The sequence below is a fragment of the Chlamydotis macqueenii genome, chromosome 21 (assembly GCF_036417535.1).
Source record: "Chlamydotis macqueenii isolate bChlMac1 chromosome 21, bChlMac1.mat, whole genome shotgun sequence".
Lineage (NCBI taxonomy): Eukaryota > Metazoa > Chordata > Aves > Otidiformes > Otididae > Chlamydotis > Chlamydotis macqueenii.
Genome location: NC_141576.1, coordinates 7710039 through 7729910, shown reverse-complemented (window position 1 = coordinate 7729910; position 19872 = coordinate 7710039). Strand labels below are relative to the sequence as shown.

General features: G+C 49.4%; 2 protein-coding genes across 3 annotated transcripts in view; both read right to left on the bottom strand.

Moving 5' to 3' along the window:
* Positions 1-264: 264 nt before the first annotated feature.
* On the bottom strand, positions 265-10212 carry ALDH4A1 (aldehyde dehydrogenase 4 family member A1). Of its 2 annotated transcripts, XR_015260864.1 has the most exons (16): positions 10030-10212; positions 9175-9268; positions 8776-8868; positions 8624-8671; positions 8127-8282; positions 7395-7544; positions 7221-7295; positions 4606-4793; positions 3662-3735; positions 2948-3144; positions 2478-2525; positions 1944-2096; positions 1635-1756; positions 930-1048; positions 504-809; positions 265-415 (listed from the first exon to the last, which is right to left on the bottom strand). XR_015260864.1 is itself a non-coding variant. In XM_086764666.1 (15 exons), the coding sequence occupies exons 1-15, from the start codon at positions 10062-10064 to the stop codon at positions 697-699; spliced, it is 1665 nt and encodes a 554-aa protein (XP_086620792.1). In that variant the 5' UTR covers positions 10065-10212; the 3' UTR covers positions 265-696. The 2 variants fall into 2 exon arrangements, 1 of the variants encoding a protein (XP_086620792.1); XM_086764666.1 differs by having other exon boundaries at positions 265-809.
* Positions 10213-14738: 4526 nt separating this feature from the next.
* IFFO2 (intermediate filament family orphan 2) overlaps positions 14739-19872 on the bottom strand; it is a 39845-nt gene continuing 34711 nt past the window's right edge. The window contains exons 7-9 of the mRNA XM_086764484.1: positions 18641-18730; positions 17886-18016; positions 14739-17142 (exon numbers count right to left, since the gene is read on the bottom strand). Coding sequence (XP_086620610.1) covers positions 17037-17142; positions 17886-18016; positions 18641-18730 — 327 coding nt within the window. The 3' untranslated portion in view covers positions 14739-17036. The remainder of the gene's footprint in view (positions 17143-17885; positions 18017-18640; positions 18731-19872) is intronic.

Here is a 19872-nt window from a genome sequence, read left to right as displayed (position 1 = left end):
TGCGAGGTAACGGGCAGGGAGCCCCAGCCGTGGGTTCAGGGGATGAAATAAGGCACTCCTGCTGATTTTTAAGCAGCGCTGCACTCGCAGCTGCCCTCTCCTGGCACACTGCGCCTTCTGCCAGGTTCTCTTGGATCAAAAACCTCTGGGGTTGCTGGAGGCTTTGCTCTTGCTCAGGAACAGGGAGAAAACACAGCTCGGGGCTCGCAGCACATCGATTGCTGGTTTAAAACGAGCCCAGCTTCCCAGGCCTGGGAAGCAGCTCCCACTCTGCTGGGCTAAGGGCGGCCTCGGGGACAGAGAAGGGCAGGACGCTGCTTTTTACCGGTGACTGGGACAGGGCCAGTGTCATAATGCCCTTCTCTTGCTTTAATTCCAGCACGCTCAGCCCCATTGCGAGGGAACCACACTGGAGCTGGGAGGAAAAGGGAACCCGGGGTCCAGGTATGCTTCTGCAACCACACCTCCAGCCTCCCCTGAAGTAATTAATTAAGCATGCTTACCTGATTAAGAAAACCATGAAGAGTTTCGGTTTTTTGAATTAACAATTTAATAATAGAATTTTTCTCTAAAAATAAAACCGAAGCTTGTCGCGTTAAAGATCAGTAGATTTAAGTGCTTTTCAAAGGTCGTAGCTGCGAAGCCACTTTGTGCGTTGAGGATCAGTAGTAGCGGCGCGGGGCCGGGGAGAAGGCATTACTGCATGTAGGCGTAGCGCCAGTCCGTCAGCGGCACGTGCGTTTCTTTGATGGCCTGGGGAGACGTCCAGCGCAGGATGTAGTGGGGGCCACCAGGTTTGTCGTTGGTGCCTGTTTTGGAAGGGAAGCGAGCACTGGTGACCAGGAGATGGAGGACGGGGGATTTGCGGCTCAGCGCGTGGCCGTGCAGGTAAATGCCCTCTCCTGCACGGAGAGGGTTTTTGGTCTCACCTGAGATGCGGGAGCCTCCAAAGGGCTGCTGAGCCACGACAGCGCCTGTCGACTTATCATTGATGTAGAAATTGCCGGCTGCGTTGCGCAGAAGGTTCCTGGCTTCGTCGATGATCTTCCTAAGGAGGGACAGAAACAGCTGTGCCATAACACAATGACAGAAACTTCTGCAGAGGCCTCTCCCCTGCTACAGCAATTAAAATTGTGCAAACACGGTGTTTGTGTTGCTTTGCACGCATTTCCAGGACTGCACATTGTTTAACACACAGTGAAAGAGGTCCTGCATACTTAAAACTCAACTAAATTATCCCAATTTTGTTTTCTTTTTGTTTGTTTCTCTTTTTAAACTTTACTGTTGTAAAATGAAGGTGATTATAACTTCACGATGTTCCCCTTCAAGGTTACGCTGCTCTTTAGCAGCAGGAGGGCTGGGGATGCATCCTCCTGTAGGGTCTAAGCATCACCATTGGGATAATTTCTCAGCAAATAAGTGTTTTTGGGGCTGAGAAACTACCTTAGCTGCATCCTCTTCCCTCCTTTGCAGAAGGAGGGTTAAAAGCAACGTAAACTTTGCAGGAAATGCTCTGTCTCCTCCTCACCGTGCAGTGCAGGGTGCTGAAGAGAAGCGAGATAGATGGCTCACCTCAGAAAAAGCATCTTTGCTGTCTGGGGATTCCGTAAGACAGCAGAGATTTTAGCACTTACTTCTCCTGGGCGAAGACTGCCCCCGTGAGGCCATAGGGCGTTGTGGTGTCGATGAGCTCCAGGACCTCCTTGTACCGCTTCTCTGGGTAGACGTACACTGTGAGAACAGGGCCAAAAATCTCCTGTGGAGAAAAAAAAAAATAAAGCGCTCAGTGGGGACAGCCTCCAACCATAAGTGGTGGGTGCTTCAGCACCCCGTTAGCTAAAACAGTGATGAAGAGGAAGGCCCCTGCGCCAGCTCTCCGCACAGCGCTGGTCACCCCAGCTCCACGCACCCAGCAGCCATCGCGGGACGGGGACCGCTCTCACCTCCTTCATGATGGGATCCCGCGGGTCTTTGCTCTCCACGATGCACGGCTCAACAAAGTACCCGACGCTGTCGTCACAGCCGCCTCCTGCCAGGATGGTGAGGTTGGACGACGACTTGGCGTGCTCGATCCATTTCTTTATCCGGGCAAAAGACTGAGAAAAGGAAATAATAATAAAAAAAAAAAAAGAGTGTGGGTTCAGGGGGTCTAAAAGGAGGTTTGGGCAACTCCTCTCTGGAGGAGTTCTAGTGCTCCTCCAGCTCAGGAGGGCTGGGAGCTGGAAATACACTCCCAGTGCTCTGAACTGCAAGTCTGAGACAGTGTCTCAGTAAAATAAACCCTTTTCAAGAAAGGCAATGACTAAGGCATGCAAGACTCCAGGAGGGAGCAACTGAGGGCTGCTAATCAGCTCTAACTGATCACTGATAGTCATACTTTGCTGTAAGCAATTTAAAAAAAAACCAAAAACCAACCCATTTACCCAAACACTAAATGAAAGGCCGGTACCTTCTTGCCCTAGGAGAGGTGAGCTCACCTTGTTGTCAATCACCGCCGAGAAAAATGTCCCAAAGTCCTGGGCAGGCTGTGGGAAGCCACAAAGGAAACAATGTCAGTACGTACTGTGCCAAAAAAAAAAAAAAAAAAAACAAACCAAAAAAACCCCACCTAACTCTGAAATTAGAAGGAGCTGAAATTCCCTAACTACCATTTCCTCCCGCTCCAAGCACACCTCTGTCTGAGGGCACACACCCCTTTTCAATTAGTCTGCAGTATTCAGCAGCTTGACTTACACACTCTTTCCTGCAGACGCTGGCTACAAGTTAATTTCTAATCACTTAAAAAAAAAAAAAGAAGGGGGGGGGGGATAGAGGGGTGGTGGTGGGGAGAACTAGTGGATAAAAAGCTCAGTTCAATAGGAATTAGCAGCCAGTTACCGCAGTCTCTAATCCCATCAACCACCCGCTGAGCCGCAAAGCCCTTCAGCAGCCCAGCAGCTCCGCTCACGTCTCCCACTTTGATCTTCCCGTGCTCCTCCAGCAGTTTCTCTTTGATCTGGGGCCACAGCGAGTCCGGGGCGTAGAGGCGGGAGCAAGCTGAGCATTTTTGGCCGCCGTACTCGAAGGCCGAGCGCAGGGTCCCGTTCACCACGCTGGCCACGTTGGCCGAGCTATGCACCAGGTGAAAGTTCTTCCCGCCGCACTCTGGTGCAGGAGAAGGGAGGAAGAGTGGCAAGTGAGGTTGTCAGGGTTGTGCCACCTCTGAAAAGCACAAGCCACAGCCAGGTCCCTTGCAAAGGGCTCGGCCAGTGCTCGCCTGCCTTGTCCACAGCTCCTCAGGGAACAGGGACGACGCCACGATCCCAGGGAGCACAACCGCAGACAGAACTGACGGAAAAGGGACCAAGCCAAGTTCCCAAACTTTGCACGGAGGCTCTGCAACCCCAGAGCATCGCCTCCTCCCACCCAAGTGCCAGCTCCCCACGAAAAAAGCCCATCCCGTGCCGGCGGAGCCAGGGCTGTAAGCTCCTCCAGATAGATACCCAGCCAAACAAGCTTTACGCCTCTGCCACTGCACATGGACAGGACACAATTTACTACGTCATTGCTCACAAGGAGAGGAATCCTGGCCGTCACTTTAGTTTCTCCTCAAGCAGGGGAGAAACTGAGCCTACCCCTGACCCCCTGCCAAAAAAGGTGTTAAGAAGTAAGTGGCAGTTACCTCCAGCCAGGCGTGGGAAATTGCGGTAGCGATCCAAGTTTTTGGATACCTGCTTCCAGAGATGCTTGAAAGTCCTGGAAGAGAAAGGAGGAGCTGGTTAGCGCACTCTTGCCTTTGCACAGGGGTGGCAATTGGAAAAGGCCCCTGTGGGTGACAGGCCCTGCTGAAGGGGACCCCAGCAAACCGCTGCGTCCACCCCCAGAAGAAGGGACCCACTACAAGCGGAAGAGGAGACGCCAGCCGAGTCTCAAAGTGATGGCACGACACAACAGCTCCCTCATTTTAAGAATAAGAAACTGTTGCAGTGGCACAGGGGAGACACAGGAGCACGTGCCCAGCAGAAGTTTCTGTTCTCCCTTCCTCCTTTCCTTTGGGTCCTTACTGTGACAAACCCCCTTGGCTGTAAAACAATAAAAATGCTAATAACCTCCCTCCAGGAGGCACAGCCACTGATAGTAATTTCTGAGCTTCCCAGCTTTAAAGCATGATGCTCATCAGACCATGTCCTTCGCTGGTGGAGCGGGGTCCCCTGGTTTAACGGCCCGCTGCGGGCACCGGGGCCCTCAATGCCACTCACAGATCCCGACATGCGGGCACAGCATGAGTTTGCAAATCTGCGTGGAGCTGGCGTTGCTCTGCCAGCACAGTGCGCTTCGTTAAGCCAAGTCACAGCATCCCTGGGAGCCAGGACAGTGTCACAGGGAACTTTATTCTCTGAGCCTTCAAACAGAAACTCCCTGCTAGTAAATGTAGCAGGAAAACCTAGTTAGACACTTAAACTCAGTTTTAAAACCCTACATTGTGTAAGGATGGCCGGTTGTCTGCCTGCTACCCTGCCCAATGCTGTCCTATGCATTCAGAGGACTGACAGACGAGCACCCAGCACTGTCTCAGCCGGCAGCTCCTTGCCCCTCTCCCCCCTGCCGCTCGCCTCCCCAACGTACGGCACGCTGCCAGTGAAATTGAGCCCACAGAAGTGCTCAGAGCTCGTGACGGTGTCTCCAAAGGTGGGCCCGTCCGCCGGCACGAACTGCACAACGTTCGGAGGGAGCCCAGCTTCCAGGAGGATCTTGTAGACGGCGTAGCTGGAGAGCAGGGCGGTGTCGCTGGGCTTCCACAGGACCACGTTCCCCTGGGGGAGAAAATAAAGTCAGCACAGGAGGAAGGGCTTCAGCCCAAACACGGGTATGCAATGCTCAAACACTGGCAAAAGTCTGTCCCACAACCCACGGATGGGGGTTTGGATGATTCACCCCTACCTTTTACCCTGAGCACTGGTTGTGAGAAGGACTGCAATTGCCCTGGTCAGCTGAAGGCACAAAAATTCTCGCCTTTCACACCATCAGGTCGCTGTGCTAGCCTTTCACACCCAAAACACAGAGCTTTGCCTTCCCTGAGATGAGCCACGAGACACGGAGCTGTTTTACGTCTCGGGAAATGGGACAGCACCACTAAGAAAGGCGCCTATGACACTGCCAGTGCTGTCACTTGGTGCCGCCGGGTCTGCGCAGGACCCAGCAGGTGCCTGTGCCAGCCGAGGCACTGAAATAAAACCTCACGCCCAGATTAATCGTGCACAAGCAAACGGCACAATTGGCTGGAAACCACAGGCCGAAAAGGCCGGCGGGGGCACCCCACCCCTTTGGCTCTGCGCCACCTTCCTACCCATACCCATGTGCAGCCGTGGGGCCACAGGAGGCCCAGTGACCTCCCCTGCGTCACCGCCCCACTGCTCGGCCCCCAGCGCACGTCACCGTGCACCAGGGTCACGGCCCCAGGGGCAGCAGCAGGGGGATTTTTGGACTCTTGTCTCAGCCAGGTGCCAGTTTGCCAGGGCCTCGCGGTGCAGGCAAAGCTCCTTCCTGGACCCCCATAGCCCTTCCACTCCCAACAGTGAGAAAGCAAAACCACACTCTGCAAAAAAAGTCCCCAAGCAACTCCGAAATCCAACTCTGGCCACGGTGGGAGACAGGATGCCCGGCAGCCCGGACACCGGCACAGTGCAGGAACTGCTCCAGTCCCAAGAAAATCCCCGCTCCTGATGCTGCCATGGCATTAACCGCATTGAACCATCCAGCTGTTTAGGCAAGAGCCACGTTTAATCCCCTGGGAACCACTCTGTGGTGACTAAAACACAGGGGCTCAAATTAATATCCACCATTTTCTCCTAAATTTAATTCCAGGTACCACCTGCCGCCGAGCGTTCAAGTCACCCACTGATGCCCTGCTCCTTTTTGCCGCAGGCGCAGGGCAAGCAGGAGGACATCATCACAGCCCAGCAGGAATTTTTCATGACATTCAAGGAGGGAGAGGTGGATGCACTGCAGGATGCCCAAAATCCAGCCCTGCCAGCATGGGCTTGCCCTGTTCCAGCAAGGTTTGTCCGCTCTGGGATGAGTTTACCACCAAACTCCCCGAAGCTGAGGACCTTCCTCCAGTCCTGGGGTGGGAGGAACACATCTCACTCCCCTAAAAAACTTCCCAGCTCCGCGTTAGCTTCACCCTCTTCCTTCTCCCCACTCCTTCCCTACAAAACTGACAGGTTCAAGTACTTCGCCTGGAATATTGCTTTAAAACGTGATGGCCCCACATTAAAAGCTCGGTGTTCTCCCTCACCGCAGCCTCTTCCATCTCCAACACAGGACACTACTGCTGGAGGGACAGTCTTTGGTGCCAGGATGAAATCCGAGCCTCATTAGTAAAGAGCTCGGGGCAATTCTGTGGGTTATTTTCCAGTGCAACAATAAATTAATTAACCCTGGCCCAAATTCATCAGGTTATTACAGTCTCTCCCCTAAACCCAGTCTGCAAAGGCAGGCACTCCCTGTGCTCCATGGGCACGTTGGGGTAGGACACGTACAGAAATGCTGTTTACCGAAACTTTGACTTTTTTGGACCATCTTTCAGGTCTGCCAGGATCTTTTGTCTCCCAGATCAGCACTAAACGCCAGGGCCACGACCCGCTCTCTCCTACATCCACCCTAAGGCACCCACTGTACCGAAAAAGCGTCACCCGAGAGGAACCGGAGCAATTACAAACTGCATTTTTGCATCGTGGCAGCACCCTGAAGCCCCGTTCAGAGCAAGCACCACGCAGGAAAACAAAACCTGGCTGTATTTCTCATCTCCCCTCCCTCCTGCAGCACCCTGACCTTCTCTCGATGGAAAACCCAGCCTAGGGGTGAAAAGCACCTTGCTTCAATAAAAACCCCAGAAGGGCAGGTTTGGGCAGTTTTCCCTTTTCCAACACTTGCCCCATCACACCTGCTTCCATCAGTGGACAGGTCTAAAGTCTGGAAGGCACTGGAATGCCTTCTTGTAATTAAAGACATCTGAGCTAATTGCAAGGCAGCTGATTGAAATCAAGGGGACCAGCAGAAGCAGGGCTCCACGTGTATCCTATCAAACGGCACCAGAAAAGCAGGGAGGCCAAATTTGCTCCTTGCAGATCCCAAACCAGGCAAACCGCAGCCTCAGAGATACTGGATCCCTCTCCCAGACTTTCTCCAGCCTGTCCCCCCCACCCCTGGCTCTCCTTAAACCCCGCCACGACACTCACCATCAACGCCGGAGCCCCTGCCAGGTTGCCGCCAATGGCCGTGAAGTTGAAGGGAGAGACGGCTGCCACAAAACCCTGCGGGTGGGAGAAGAACGGGACCAGTGGGTGGGTGTCCCCTCTCACTGCAGCGTAACGAAAAAAGGGAGCTCCAGCAGCAGGGGGGCAGCCCCTCACCTCCAGACCCCGGTAGACCATGCTGTTGGTGCTGACGTCCACACTGATGGGCTGGCTGTTCTCCAGCTCCAGGGCGTACTTGGCATTGAACCGGAAGAAGTCTATCAGCTCTGCGGCAGCATCGATTTCCGCCTGGATGACTGTTTTACCCTGGCAGGAGAGGTCACGCCGAGTAAAAAGCACTGAGGGGAGGTGGTGGAGGGTGGAATGCAGCAGCTGTGAGGCGCAGTGGTGCAGCACAGCGCATCTGGATGCAGTTTGCGGGTTGCCTCTTAAGCAGACCACATGCTTGCTTCCAAAAGATGCGGCCACCTGAAAGGCCCCGTCCTGCCATGTCTCCTCTGCACCAAGCAGAGGCAAATGCAGCCCATGCCTGCGCCAGGGGACATCACATCCGTCCACGTTCCCCCGCTGCCCTTCAGTTCCTCCCTGGGGAAAGCCAGGGCTGCTGGGGCGTTTCACAAGGGGAAACCCCAATAATGGCAGTCCACCACATCCGTTGATCCTGTTCCCATGAAGCCTGACGACTCTCAGCTTCACCTCCCTTCTTTCTCAGCAAAGGGGCAAGAATCAGTCTGTAACCCCTTTGCAGTACAGGCACTTCTAACATTACAGACATCCCCACTGACACAAAATACCTTGGCAGCTCTTACTGCTCCGCTTCCCTGGCTCCCCAAGATTCCCTCCCGTTCACCCCAGCTATCCACCAGGTCAACCCCACGTCCCCCTTACCTGCCCAACCATGGTTTTGGCCAGCACCTCTGCTCGCCTCGGGCCGCTCAGCATGTCAGCCGCCTTCAGGAAGATCTGCGCCCGGTCCTGGACAGGTTTCAGGTCCCATTCCTTCCTCGCTGCCAAGGCAGCATTAATGGCTTTGTTAATGAGCTCCTGCGGAAGAGAAGGGGAAAGGCAAGCGGTCATCCATCCCCAGACACAAACCACAGCAGCCATTTTCCCATCACAACCTCAGATGTGCAGCTCCTGGTACCGATTTGCTCGGGGACCCCTGGGACTTGGAAAGCCAACACTCGCCTCTGGAGCCCTCCCTGCTCACAATCCAAGTGGCGATTTGTGTTTTATCCAGATTTCTCACAAGCAACCTCAAAACACATCACGCCACAAGCCTTGCAACCCGCCATGAGATAAGGCTCGTTAAACCCAGGTGAAATGCTGCTGCTTCCACCCCGAAAAAAATGAAATTAAGAGGGAGGGCAGTGAGGTGTGCTCACCTTGTCAGCATAGCAGTACTTGGCCACCTTGTGTGCATGATTGAATGGCTGCAAAGAGAAGAAAAGCCTCTGTAGTTATCAGTCCAACAGATCTCTCTCCTGCCAGGTTCCCTGCTCTGTTCTCACTTTTTGAAGCTTTTCCCCAAACTCACCGACAGCTGGCACCGCACCGTCGGCGTCCACACCTCTTCTCCCCCGATCACGCATGGGATGTCTTCTGTCTTGTCCTTCAGGTCAGCAAGCGCCTAAGCGAGAGGAAGAGGAGAACGCTGCAGTAGGAGCTGCAGAGGCAGACCTGCACCAGCCATTCCCCCTCCTTGCAAGCCCATGAACAAAGGGAAACCCAGGGACACGGGAAACCCCTGGGTATCGGGTGCCCGTGAGCGGAAGGGATGGGGACAGGAGTTACAACTCCAACTGTCCCCAAAGGGAAGGAGCAGGGCTGGGCAGGATAGGGCTTCCCCCCACTCCAAGAAAGCCTGGGGCTGCTGTGCAGCACCAGAAGCACAAACTGGGACCTTAAAGACCTCCCCAAAAAGCCGATCTTGTACCTTCTGAAGCGCTGCACGCTCAGGGCTGCCTGGCTTAAACTCGAGGATGGGCTCGTTGGTCACCTGGATGGCCGAGCGGTGCTGCCATCTCCGCCTAGGACAGGAGCAAAGACAGATGCTGAAGTCCCCTTCCCTCCATGTAACATGTTTTATCGCTGACTGCCCCGCGCCCTGCCCACAGCTACGCACACCCAGGCACGGCACCGTGTATCACGCCCGCACTCCATCCCACTGGATGATGATGCCAGAGCCGGGAACCGAGCCCAGACATAGCTCCCATCCGGCTCTCCCTGCCTCTCTGCTGTGAAAAAGGCACTGGGAAAGGAATTTCCAAGGGGCGAGGTGCAGGGCAAGCTCGGAATGGACCCAGTTTGCTCCAACACCCAACGTGCCACCAGCTCCTGGCAAAGTCCAGGGGGCAAGAGCCGGGCTGGCACGCTCGGCCGGCTCCAGAGAGCGCTTGGACCTTGGCAGCCGCGCGTTTCACAACTCTGCCTCAGCACTGAACCGCTCGGCTCAGCAATATCGCCCAAAAATGGGGGACACGGCGGGGGGAAAGGCCAAGGAGGGGAGGAAGCGCCTGCGCCTGGCGCGGAGAAGGCGCCCGGGGAGAAGCAAGGGAGGGCTGGGCCGGCGAAAGGGAACGGAGGCAGCGCGCAGCACGGGGGCCGCGCTGCCGCCCTTCCAGCTGCGGCCCTGCCACCCGCCACGCGTGGAAACGGGGCGAGCAGGGGGGTTTCGGGTGGGGCGCGGGAGACGGGGTTTGGCTGCTCCCCCTCCGCCAAAGGAAAGGGGAAGGGGAGGGAGAGGGGAAGAGGAGGGAGAGGGGAAGGGGAGCGGACCCCACGCACTCACCCGCCGCCCCGCAGCCCACGCAGTGCCCGCCACATCCCGGCCCCCGCCGCGCTCCCCGGCCGACGGCCGCGCCTAACTCACCGCGCGGAGGGGTGAGGTAAGGCAAAACCAAAAAATTAAATAATAAAATTTTTAAAGAGGAAGAGGAACGGGTGGCTCCCGGCCCGGCGCCACGCCCGGGCGCTCTGTGCGTGGGGCTGCGGGGCGTATCCCTCCCCGTGGGGCCGCCCACCCCGTGCCCGTCGTCCGTCCCCCCCCGCCCCGGCCGCCGCGGTGGTTGCGCCCGGCCGGCGGGGCGGCCGCACGCCGCAGCACGCGGGAAGGGGCGGGGCGCTGGCAGGAGCTAAAAATAATAATAAAAAAAATAAATTAAATGTTTAAAAAAAAAAAAAAAAACCAACGCGAAGGAGGCGGCTTTGTCTGCGCACGGCGGGCTGGCGGCGCCTCCCGGAGCCGTGGGGAGAGAGGAAGAGCTCCCGTCCCCTGTCGGAGTTACAAATTTTAAAATAAAGAGGATTAGAGGATTTTAACCCAAAATGGAGGCCTGAGCACAGGGGCCAGCAGGGAGCTGGGCTTTGCATGGGGTATTTTTGTTTTCAGAAAGGATATCAGTGCTTCAAGAGCAGCAGCTGAAACAGCCCAATATTTAGGGGTTTGGGGTTTTTTGGGACCCCAAAGCACCTGCGCAGCCCCGGGCTGGGGCTCCAGGAGCAGAGGAGGGGTCCCCCCACCCCTCAGATCCAAACGCTCAGGCAGCTTTTGCCCTAAAAGGTGTTCTGCAACCCCAAAATTCACACACACAGCCATTAACTAGGAGTTTGGTATTTATTTTATAGGATTTTTGTTTTGTTTTTTTTTTCTTTGTAACCAGAGAATGACTATAACCCGTTTTCATCAACAAGCTCCCGCACACCCCTTTGTGCAGAGAAGCCCGTGGGGTCAAGCGACAAAGGATGAACCACTCCAGAGAGGCAGCGAACGGACGGACGTGGGCTGGGAGACCGGAGCAGCGTACAGGGAACCAGAGAGCAGACCTGGAAGGGGTCGGCGGGGTTGGTTTTGGCACTAAAAAAAGGGGAAAAAATGGAGATAGTCCGCTGGAACTCAGAAGAGCGTGAATCCTGGCTCTCGCTGTGGGTGTTTGTTGGTCCCCTCGCTGAAGTGGATGGGGTCTCCAAAGCCTTTGATGGTCCCAAACCCAGCGCCAGCGAGCGCGAGTACCATTTGGTCTGCTTTCAAATACCCAGGACAGACTTCCAGGCACAGAGGCAATTGATTTACATCCTGACTCCAGAGCAAGCTCGGGACCTGGTTCATCCTTCGTCCTTTTCCTCACCAGAGATCAAATAGCATCATCAGTTCAGTCTTTTTCTTTAAAAGAAGCTAATATACAGAATATAAAGCACAGTATTTACAACAGTACAGTAAACAGGTTCATTTCCACACTGATCAGTAGTCTGTTTTAATGTGTATAAAAGAAATTCTTACATGACCTAAGAAGAACTGACAAGAAGTGACGCAGCATGGGGAAGGAGTCATCAATACCCTCCACTTAAACACGTTAAATAATAAATAATCATTTTTGGCAGAACTTAGCTACATACACTTTAGCTGCAGGTAAGGTGTTTTAAGGACTGAATTGCGTGTCTTTTGGTGAAACCACGTTACACAAGAAGTGTGTCTACAGACCAAGCTTAATCACCCTCAGCACTTTCTAATAAAAAAGAAATTTCTGGATTTCAGATGAAATCTGTGCGGGGATTGTCAGTTTGGGTATGCCACAAACCACAGCCGCTGGGTTTGTGGGACAGCGGTACCGGGGTGCTCTGCCATGGAAATGATGCAGGTTTGAAGTCACTCCATTGTTTGTTTTAAGCATGAACATTGTTATTTCCTCCAAAGAGCCAGACCCACGAGCACCACCTTTGCTTACAGAAGTGCTTCACGTGATTTCCAGAAGCATCAAATAGCCACTTCTTAAACACAATTTGTGGCTTCTTCAAAAGAGAAGCTTTGAAAGGCTCCCGCAAACGCAGAAGGGTCTTAAGACACTGAACTACACACAAAAACAGACAAAAAGAAATACTCAAGTGTTTCTTCACTACTCTGCCAAAGACTTGGGTTCAAGCCTTCAGTGTTCCCCTCTCCAGAAACAGGTTGGCAAGGGACTGAGTTAAGAATTTGGCAGGTAGTGTTTCGAGTTCTCCTCTAAAACCAGCATTACTAACACCAGATACTCTACGTTGCCTTGATTGGCCATTTCTTTTCTCATTTAAAGAGCAGAAGCTACATTCTACTAAAAGCTTAAAAATCAAGCGTTTGGGTGACTTAACACTGAAGGCAAACGTTTTTAAAACCTGTGTGTTCCCCTGCAACCAAGTCTTGGACCAGCACAAAAGAATAAAAAGAACAGAAGTCCTGAAACGAAATGTGGAAAATCCTCATCAGGGTATTATTACACCATGTAAGCATGATCACTTCTTAATTTTGCTGTGATAAATCGTGCTTTAAACATTCAGCTCTAAAATGAAGCACTCTCAAACATGAAACACAGTCAGAGACTTCCCAGTATTGCAATTCTCTTCCTCTCGCGCTCCAACACAAACATTCTTCCACTTTTTTCCAGAGCCAAGGGAAACACAAGGAAATAGCTGCTTTACAGAGACCGCAATGCTGCGGCCAGGCTGCGAGCACCCACCGATCGCCACGGCATTTCCTCAGCCAGCCCCGGACTGATGAGCCAGCTTGTATTTCTGCTGGCAGGAGTAGTTATTAAAAAAAAAAAAAAAAAATTACATCTCTTAGAAGCAGCTTTAGGTCTATATTCAGGCACAATTCTGACCTGTTATTTTGTTTCATCAAGTAAATTCCAATTCAGACCGGTGCAGACAAGCACAATTTACCTTCCGACCAGGTGGAACACAAAACCCACCCTGGGGCGGACTGTAAAACTACTGTGCTGCAATCGCCCCCGGTACTTAGGGCAGCAAACGGAGGCCCTTACCCTCTCCAGCAGAACGCCTTGCAATCAGGGGAAGAAAAAAAAAACCAACCAACAGTGGAAACAGCAATAATTCTGCAGTGGCAGAAAAGCTGTTAGCCTGTTTTTCTTTCCCTCCCCTTCTTGTTCCGAGGAAGCGATGGGTGAGTGCTTCACAGCCGTACCTGTTCGATTGATTCCGTGTTGTCGCTTGAAACCGTTGGAGTCCCATCAGAGCAGAAGATACTTTACAAGGGAATAATTTCATTTGCTAACAGAATTCTGTTTGCACTTTAAAAACCTCTAATAAAAATAGAATATATACTGTGTTTTTTTATAAATAGATTACACATTTAGCTTAGATGAGTTTAATTACATTCCCCCCCAGACACTTTTTTTTTTTTAAAGAATTTTGGTTTTTTGTTGTGTGAACTAATATGATAATTACTAAGTCTTTGAAAAAGATGTTTGTACCACATTATTCTTTGGACATTTTTTAACAACATGCATCCACAAAAGCAACTGCCATTTGTTTATTGAAAACATCTTTTGTACAAACCCATTTTAGGAATTTGATCTATTATTATACTGCTAACAAGCAAAAAAATTTGCTTCCTTGAAATCCCCTTTTAAAAAATGAGAAACAATGATGAGGATTTTCTGATTGTAAGTCTAAAAATGTGTCAATATGACACTGCATTAAGAATAGAAAACAAAAATAAAGTATGTACAGCTTTACAAAGGAAAAAGAAAGAGGTCATCAAAATCATTTCCAGCATTTTCACAATTTTTTTCTGGCAAGCTTTTGATCTGGTTTCTACAGAGAGTGGTTATACGCAACAGAACAGGACCACTGTCACCTGAATCAGCAGCATTGCTTGAAACTAAACCAAAGACCTCCTAGGGAAACCATCACGGACCAACCCTCCTAACTCCAGAGAGGGTGATCCGTCCAGTCCTATACAACCTAAATGAAACTAAAACCCCAACCCCAAGTATGAAAACACCTTTTCTTCTTTAAAAATGGATTACATATGGTTATAAGAAACAGACACCAACGACCATGGTGATTTACCATCATACACGTCACCACCGTACACGTTATTTCTACACCCTCTACTACAGACCCACATCCCTTACACTTAGACGCAACCCTGTTAACAGATGCTCCTCATGATTATGGCTATGAGACAGACGGTACGTGACCGCTAGCTGGTTTCCTCAGCTAGATTCCTGCTCCCTCGCTTGGCTCTGACTGGATATTCCTTCCACTGAGGATATTCCTTCCTACTCTGAACATACCAGCTACTAGTTTCAAGAACACTCAGCCTTTTTCCTAGTAGGACACTGAGTTATAAAGAATAAAAAAAAAAAAAACAGCAGCTAAGCCGGACGGCTGGTAAAATTGCTCAGTTTCTCCAGTACCAAAGAGCATTTCATAACTGAGGCGAGCTGAACAATGGCCTCCAATGAGGCTGATTCACTGTGCAAGTAGATTGCTTAACAATGCCTCCACCAAAGTCACTACAGCGTTACAGACATTCAGCTTTGGCAGACGGTTTCTCAGCCCTGTGAGATATTAGCAGCTGAAGTTCATACAGGCTTGAAAACCTTAAGAGTACTTTACTGAAAACATGCAGTCCCAGCCCCCTCAAAAAAATATCGCATCTCTTGCCCCACCCCACCCCCCCGCAACTTGCGGCTCTAGAGAACATATTTACCACTTTGGTCACCTAAGAAATAACAGGAATGAGCACTTTGGAATAAGGATTCTTTTCCAGAGAAAAGTTATCTACATTTACATCATGAAACAGGCTTTGAAAAAGCCCCTAACCCACACCACAAGAACCAAGAAGTTGCTAGCTACTCCAGGAATAATTGCGCTGAGTATTTCAATCACTAAGGGAGCCACAAGATTATCCTTGGATCTGTTTCCTTGGACAGAAGCCATTGACTGTGGATCGTGGCCTCCACACTGTGGACCCAGATGATCATCCCAGTGCTCCTCCCAACTACGAAAAACACCAGGAGCCCATTTGATGGACATGGCCTGAAAGCACCATCGTGTCCAAGCAGCAGACAGATCCAAACAGCGATGAAACTCCAGGCAGCGACACAGAAAACTCAAATGGAGAAGACATTACTGTACCCATAGTTACAGTGCAAGCAGGAACCCTGTGAGGTCCTGCCCCTCTGCATAGCTGCGCAAGACGGAGAGGCATTTCTGCCCAGGAACGTTTGCTGAGACACTTGTGCTTTTTCTGGAATAAAGCAACACTGATCTATACTGGCTGTATGCTTACAATGCAACCCTGGTGATTTCAGATCAATACTAAGAGAGGCTTGGAAGCAATACTGAGGAAGCTAAAAAGATTGGCCATCTTACCTTTACATAACACTGAGAGGGTGCTTAAATCGGGTATTTCCCTGACCAGTCCTAGCTCTGCTCCTACACAGCAGTTTCTAAGCTTCCTGGCAGGAAAAAAAAAAATACATTTGGTATTTACTCCAAGTCTTGCAACTGCTAGTTAACTACACAGTTACCATTAAGGCAGTATTCACTACACTTTCAATCTTGAAAATTATTGGCTGAGGTTTATACCCTGTTTTCGCCTGGCTGAGGTGCTACAATTCCCATTGTAACCATTAACAGCTTGATGATGCCAGAGTTTCCTCAAATACCACCAAGTGATCCGACTTTTGATGCTGCTTTCTCCTGTGTAAAAATAAAGAAAGACTGACAAAGCCTAGGTCTTCTCACTTTCTCACAGAGAAAGCACATGGCTGTTCTTCCCTCATTCTAGGGCAGCAGTAGTTTGGGATTCATTTCACTATGCCCTACAAAGGATTACACTATTTTCCGATCTTCAGCTTTTCTGAAGAACAGTGGTCTGGAACTCTCCCAGTGTCACATCTCAAGCCTCCATCCACACCACCGCATGTCAGTTTATCCTGATGCTTCAACTGTCCCACTATAAACATCATGAAAGCAGCATAAAATGGAGTTATCTCCCTGTCAGCAAAGTAAAATCTGCAAACACTATGTTTAAAAAAAAAAAAAATCCTGAAAAAAAAAAAAAAAAAAGACAAAACAACATGGGAACTGAAGGGCTGATTCCCCTCTTAATCCAATCACTGGAAACAAAGGCATTGTAACATGACATTCCTCCTCAAAAGAAGCTCTACAGATAACTAACATGTGCAAATGTGTTTTTAGCTTTCTTTTCCCCAAGAGATAACTGTAGCCCAGCAGGGACCAAACATTCCATATAAATAAGGCGAGCTTTTTTTTTTTTTTTTTTTTTGCATAGTAGTTAATCAGTGATAGTCCCACCCCACTGAACCCTCCTTTGTCCACCTGCTTTGCCACCGAGCTGAGACCTGCTTCTTCAGATCCTGGAGTCTAGCAGAAAGCTTGTCCAAATCTCAAAGGCTGCTTCACCCAAACAGATGGAATGAAGAAAATCCTTTTAATATTGTATAACTGCTTAATCCTAAGAGCAGTCTCTAAACCCACTATTATTTTTAAATGTTTACAGTTCAATTTGGAGGCATTCTTGTTTGTGCCAGACATTGGTAATTGCACCATAATTGTCCTGGGTTTGCTTCTCATTTTGCCAGTGTTCCTTTTGCCAATGAGTGCAGCAATTCAATAAAACCATAAGCCTACTGAGATAGCCGCAACCTTTGCAGCACCATTCTCTGCTGCTACCAGATTTTTTTTTTAAATAATATTTTTTTTTATAAAAACACCTGCTATTAATATTCCAGTGGAGCTCAAAGTGGCTCAGCTTGGGGCAAAGGCACAATTAAAACACCGTGTTTTCTTACAGGACTCTGCATTTATGATTTATATAACAATAGAAATTTACAGCACCAATCCTTGGGTGGGGTGGGGATGCGTGTAGGAATGAGTCCTTAGAAACCCTGTGCAAGGGCTTACAAGTCTTTTTTCCTCCCACCAGTGTGTTCTTTTTTTTAATCGTTTCTTGTATCTTCCCTTTCACTGGAATGCTCCAACTACGTATCAGCTGACCATGGGCTCCACATCCGTCTCTCTGTCCAACTCATCCTGAATTTCATCTGTGTTTCCTGAGTCGCTGCTGGCTACAGAGCTGGGAGATGGAGAATTTCTGTAGAAAAATCCAGAGAAAGGTTCAGACAAAAAAAAAATTAAGTATCACTGACAGAAGAAAAAGGAAACCTTTAAAGAAAATGGTCACTTTCACTTCCTAAAACAATTTAAAATATCCTTTATTAACATTAAACTTTGGGTTTACAGTAAATATTAGCAGCAAATTTAAGCATCCCATGTGCTATCACTCCACTCCTGCCACCTCCTTTACAAACATAAAGGCTGCCCAAGGTTTACGGATGGGGAAATGGAAATTAAGTCCAATGAACATCCTACAGACTCTACTCATCCATAACATGTGCAGTCTGGAAAACTCAAAAGAAGTTTCTCTTCTTGTTCCTTTAATACAGGATGCGTACTGGGGGTGAGCAAAAGATAAGAAACATCTCTCACTGTATAAGGTGAGAAGATTAAAACCCAAGTTCTTCATATAAGCCCACAGTCAAGATTTAATTTGGGCTTTTCTTTAAGAGTTCTAGATCTATGATGTTAAGACTAACATCGTTCGCCTGCGTCAGAGATCCCTGGTTTTACCAGCATGTGTTGAACCCTTACAAGTGTTACTGTGTCTGGGAACCTATACACTGTTACAGGGCTCCTTTTAAGACTGGTATTTGGCTTGAAGAAAACAAGATTATCTCAAGGACAAAATGATACTATTGCCTTTAAAACAACTTGGCAGGAAACGAGAGCAAAATAAGTTATTGAAGCACCCCAGGCAGAACAGTAATATCTTATTACCTGTCAGCTGAGCCTTTGATAAGCCTCCGACAGGTTTCCATTTGTACGTCCAGGCCCCTTTTCATACTACACATTTCCATATACTCATGGAGGTGGCGATTCATGTCGCTCTTGGCTGTGGCCAATTCCAGCTGTAAGAAAGAAAAGAAAATAATCAGCCTGAGGTGAGTTGCTAGCAGCTTCTCTCAGCTTCGCTCAATTTTACGTACTGGTGGGGATGTTAAGCTGTCCAGAGCCAACACCCACACAACATACGCTTAACATCAGCGTTGTATACTGCCGATGTATTCATCAGCTTGCAAAGTGTACTTTAATCAGAGCTCAACACTGTTTTTAAACAGCCCTCAAGTTTTTTTCTGCTGTTTGGCATCTTGTTTGTCAACATGCAGCAATTAGTGAAAGCATATTCTAGGGAGGGCAAAGACTTTGAGAAGCTGCAGCTGCTGTGTCTGGCAACCTCGGAGGCCAAGTCTTGAAAAGCATTTCCCAGTGTGACGGTGGATATGTAAGAAAAATAGCGGAAAAAGAATAATAGTGCGTTTTTATTCTCTTTGTTCTGAAGGTTCTCTCTCCACTTCCCACAGATTTATGCTTACTCAGTATCAGTGCTGTATAGAGAATGGTATTTAGAAAACATCCCAAAGGTATGTCAAAGGAAAATGCCTTTGTATTGTTAGATAGACAGACATTCCACCTTCCCCTGTGCATGTTTGCATCCATTAGAAACAACATACTGTCATTAACCACTTCCTTACCTCTATCTGCCCTATTGTTTCTTGGTATTCCTTGTCTCTCGTCTTAAAGAAAGACTCTGTTTCGTGGATCAAGTTTCCCAGGTTTTCTTCCTGCAGGGGAAAGGACACGAAGAATCAGCAAGCAACTAACAAGGAATTCAGTGACAGACCGAAGATCATCTTATTTAGCCTTACTCAGAAATGCAGGTCGTTATGCTCCTCGTGCAAAGATTTTTTAAAATACCTTTTTACAGAGGCAAAGAATATTCTGCTGCTTAAAACACGTTTTTGTACCATGACCACAGCTATGTACACACAAAGATACAGTCTCTGACCAAGGAACCCACAGACGAAGGCTCCAGCAATTAAACACAGATACCTGATGCATGCCAAAACTTGCATCGACCACACCACTACTTACAGCTTTGCACTGGAATTCTCACTTCCCAACTACGTATTACTACTCCCCAGCCCCTTCGGTCTCCAGCACCTCACATGTGTGCTCTGCAAGCGTTGTTTCCTATTGAAATTCTTCACTGAACTGCTAAATAAAGCAAGCTCACTCCAGCACACCACCAATGAAAGTATCACACGTAAGAACACGTGCTGTCCCACGGGAAACATCCCGCGAGACAACACCTCCTGTGACATCACTGCTCAGTCTGGGCTACAAAACACAAAGCACTACTTCGCGCTGTCACAAAGACACTAAAACAATGTCATTGTTCTCTCTTCCATGTTATTACCTATCTCCATTTTCCAGGAACAAAAAAAAAAATCATCAATTTAATGCAACCACACTGATGAGCATTAATTACGTTTCCATCCTTTGGCCCCATCCGTAGCAGCTTTATTGGGATCATACCTGGGATCAGCGTCAGGCTACCCAGCCTATGGTACACGAATCACTCCACTTATCCTTTTATATGCAGAAGCGCTTTAAGGAGGAAGGTCACAAAAGAAGGTGGCTGGGGCACCTCATAAGAACTTGAAAGGAATAAAGCCAGTGGAAGGAAGATTCAGGCATGTAAAGCACTGTGTTAAAGACCAGGCACAGATGGAGCAGTCTTTATTCTGAATCTCCATCTACAAGACAAATCTACCCTTTCCCTTGTATAATTTTCATTTAGAAGGATTTAAGCTTCTTAAAACCTTTAGAGTTTTTGCACAGAAGGTCTGAGTTCGGCAATATTCCTCTGATAGCTGTGCTTATACATGCACACATGGGTATATGCAAATAAATCTGCCACTAA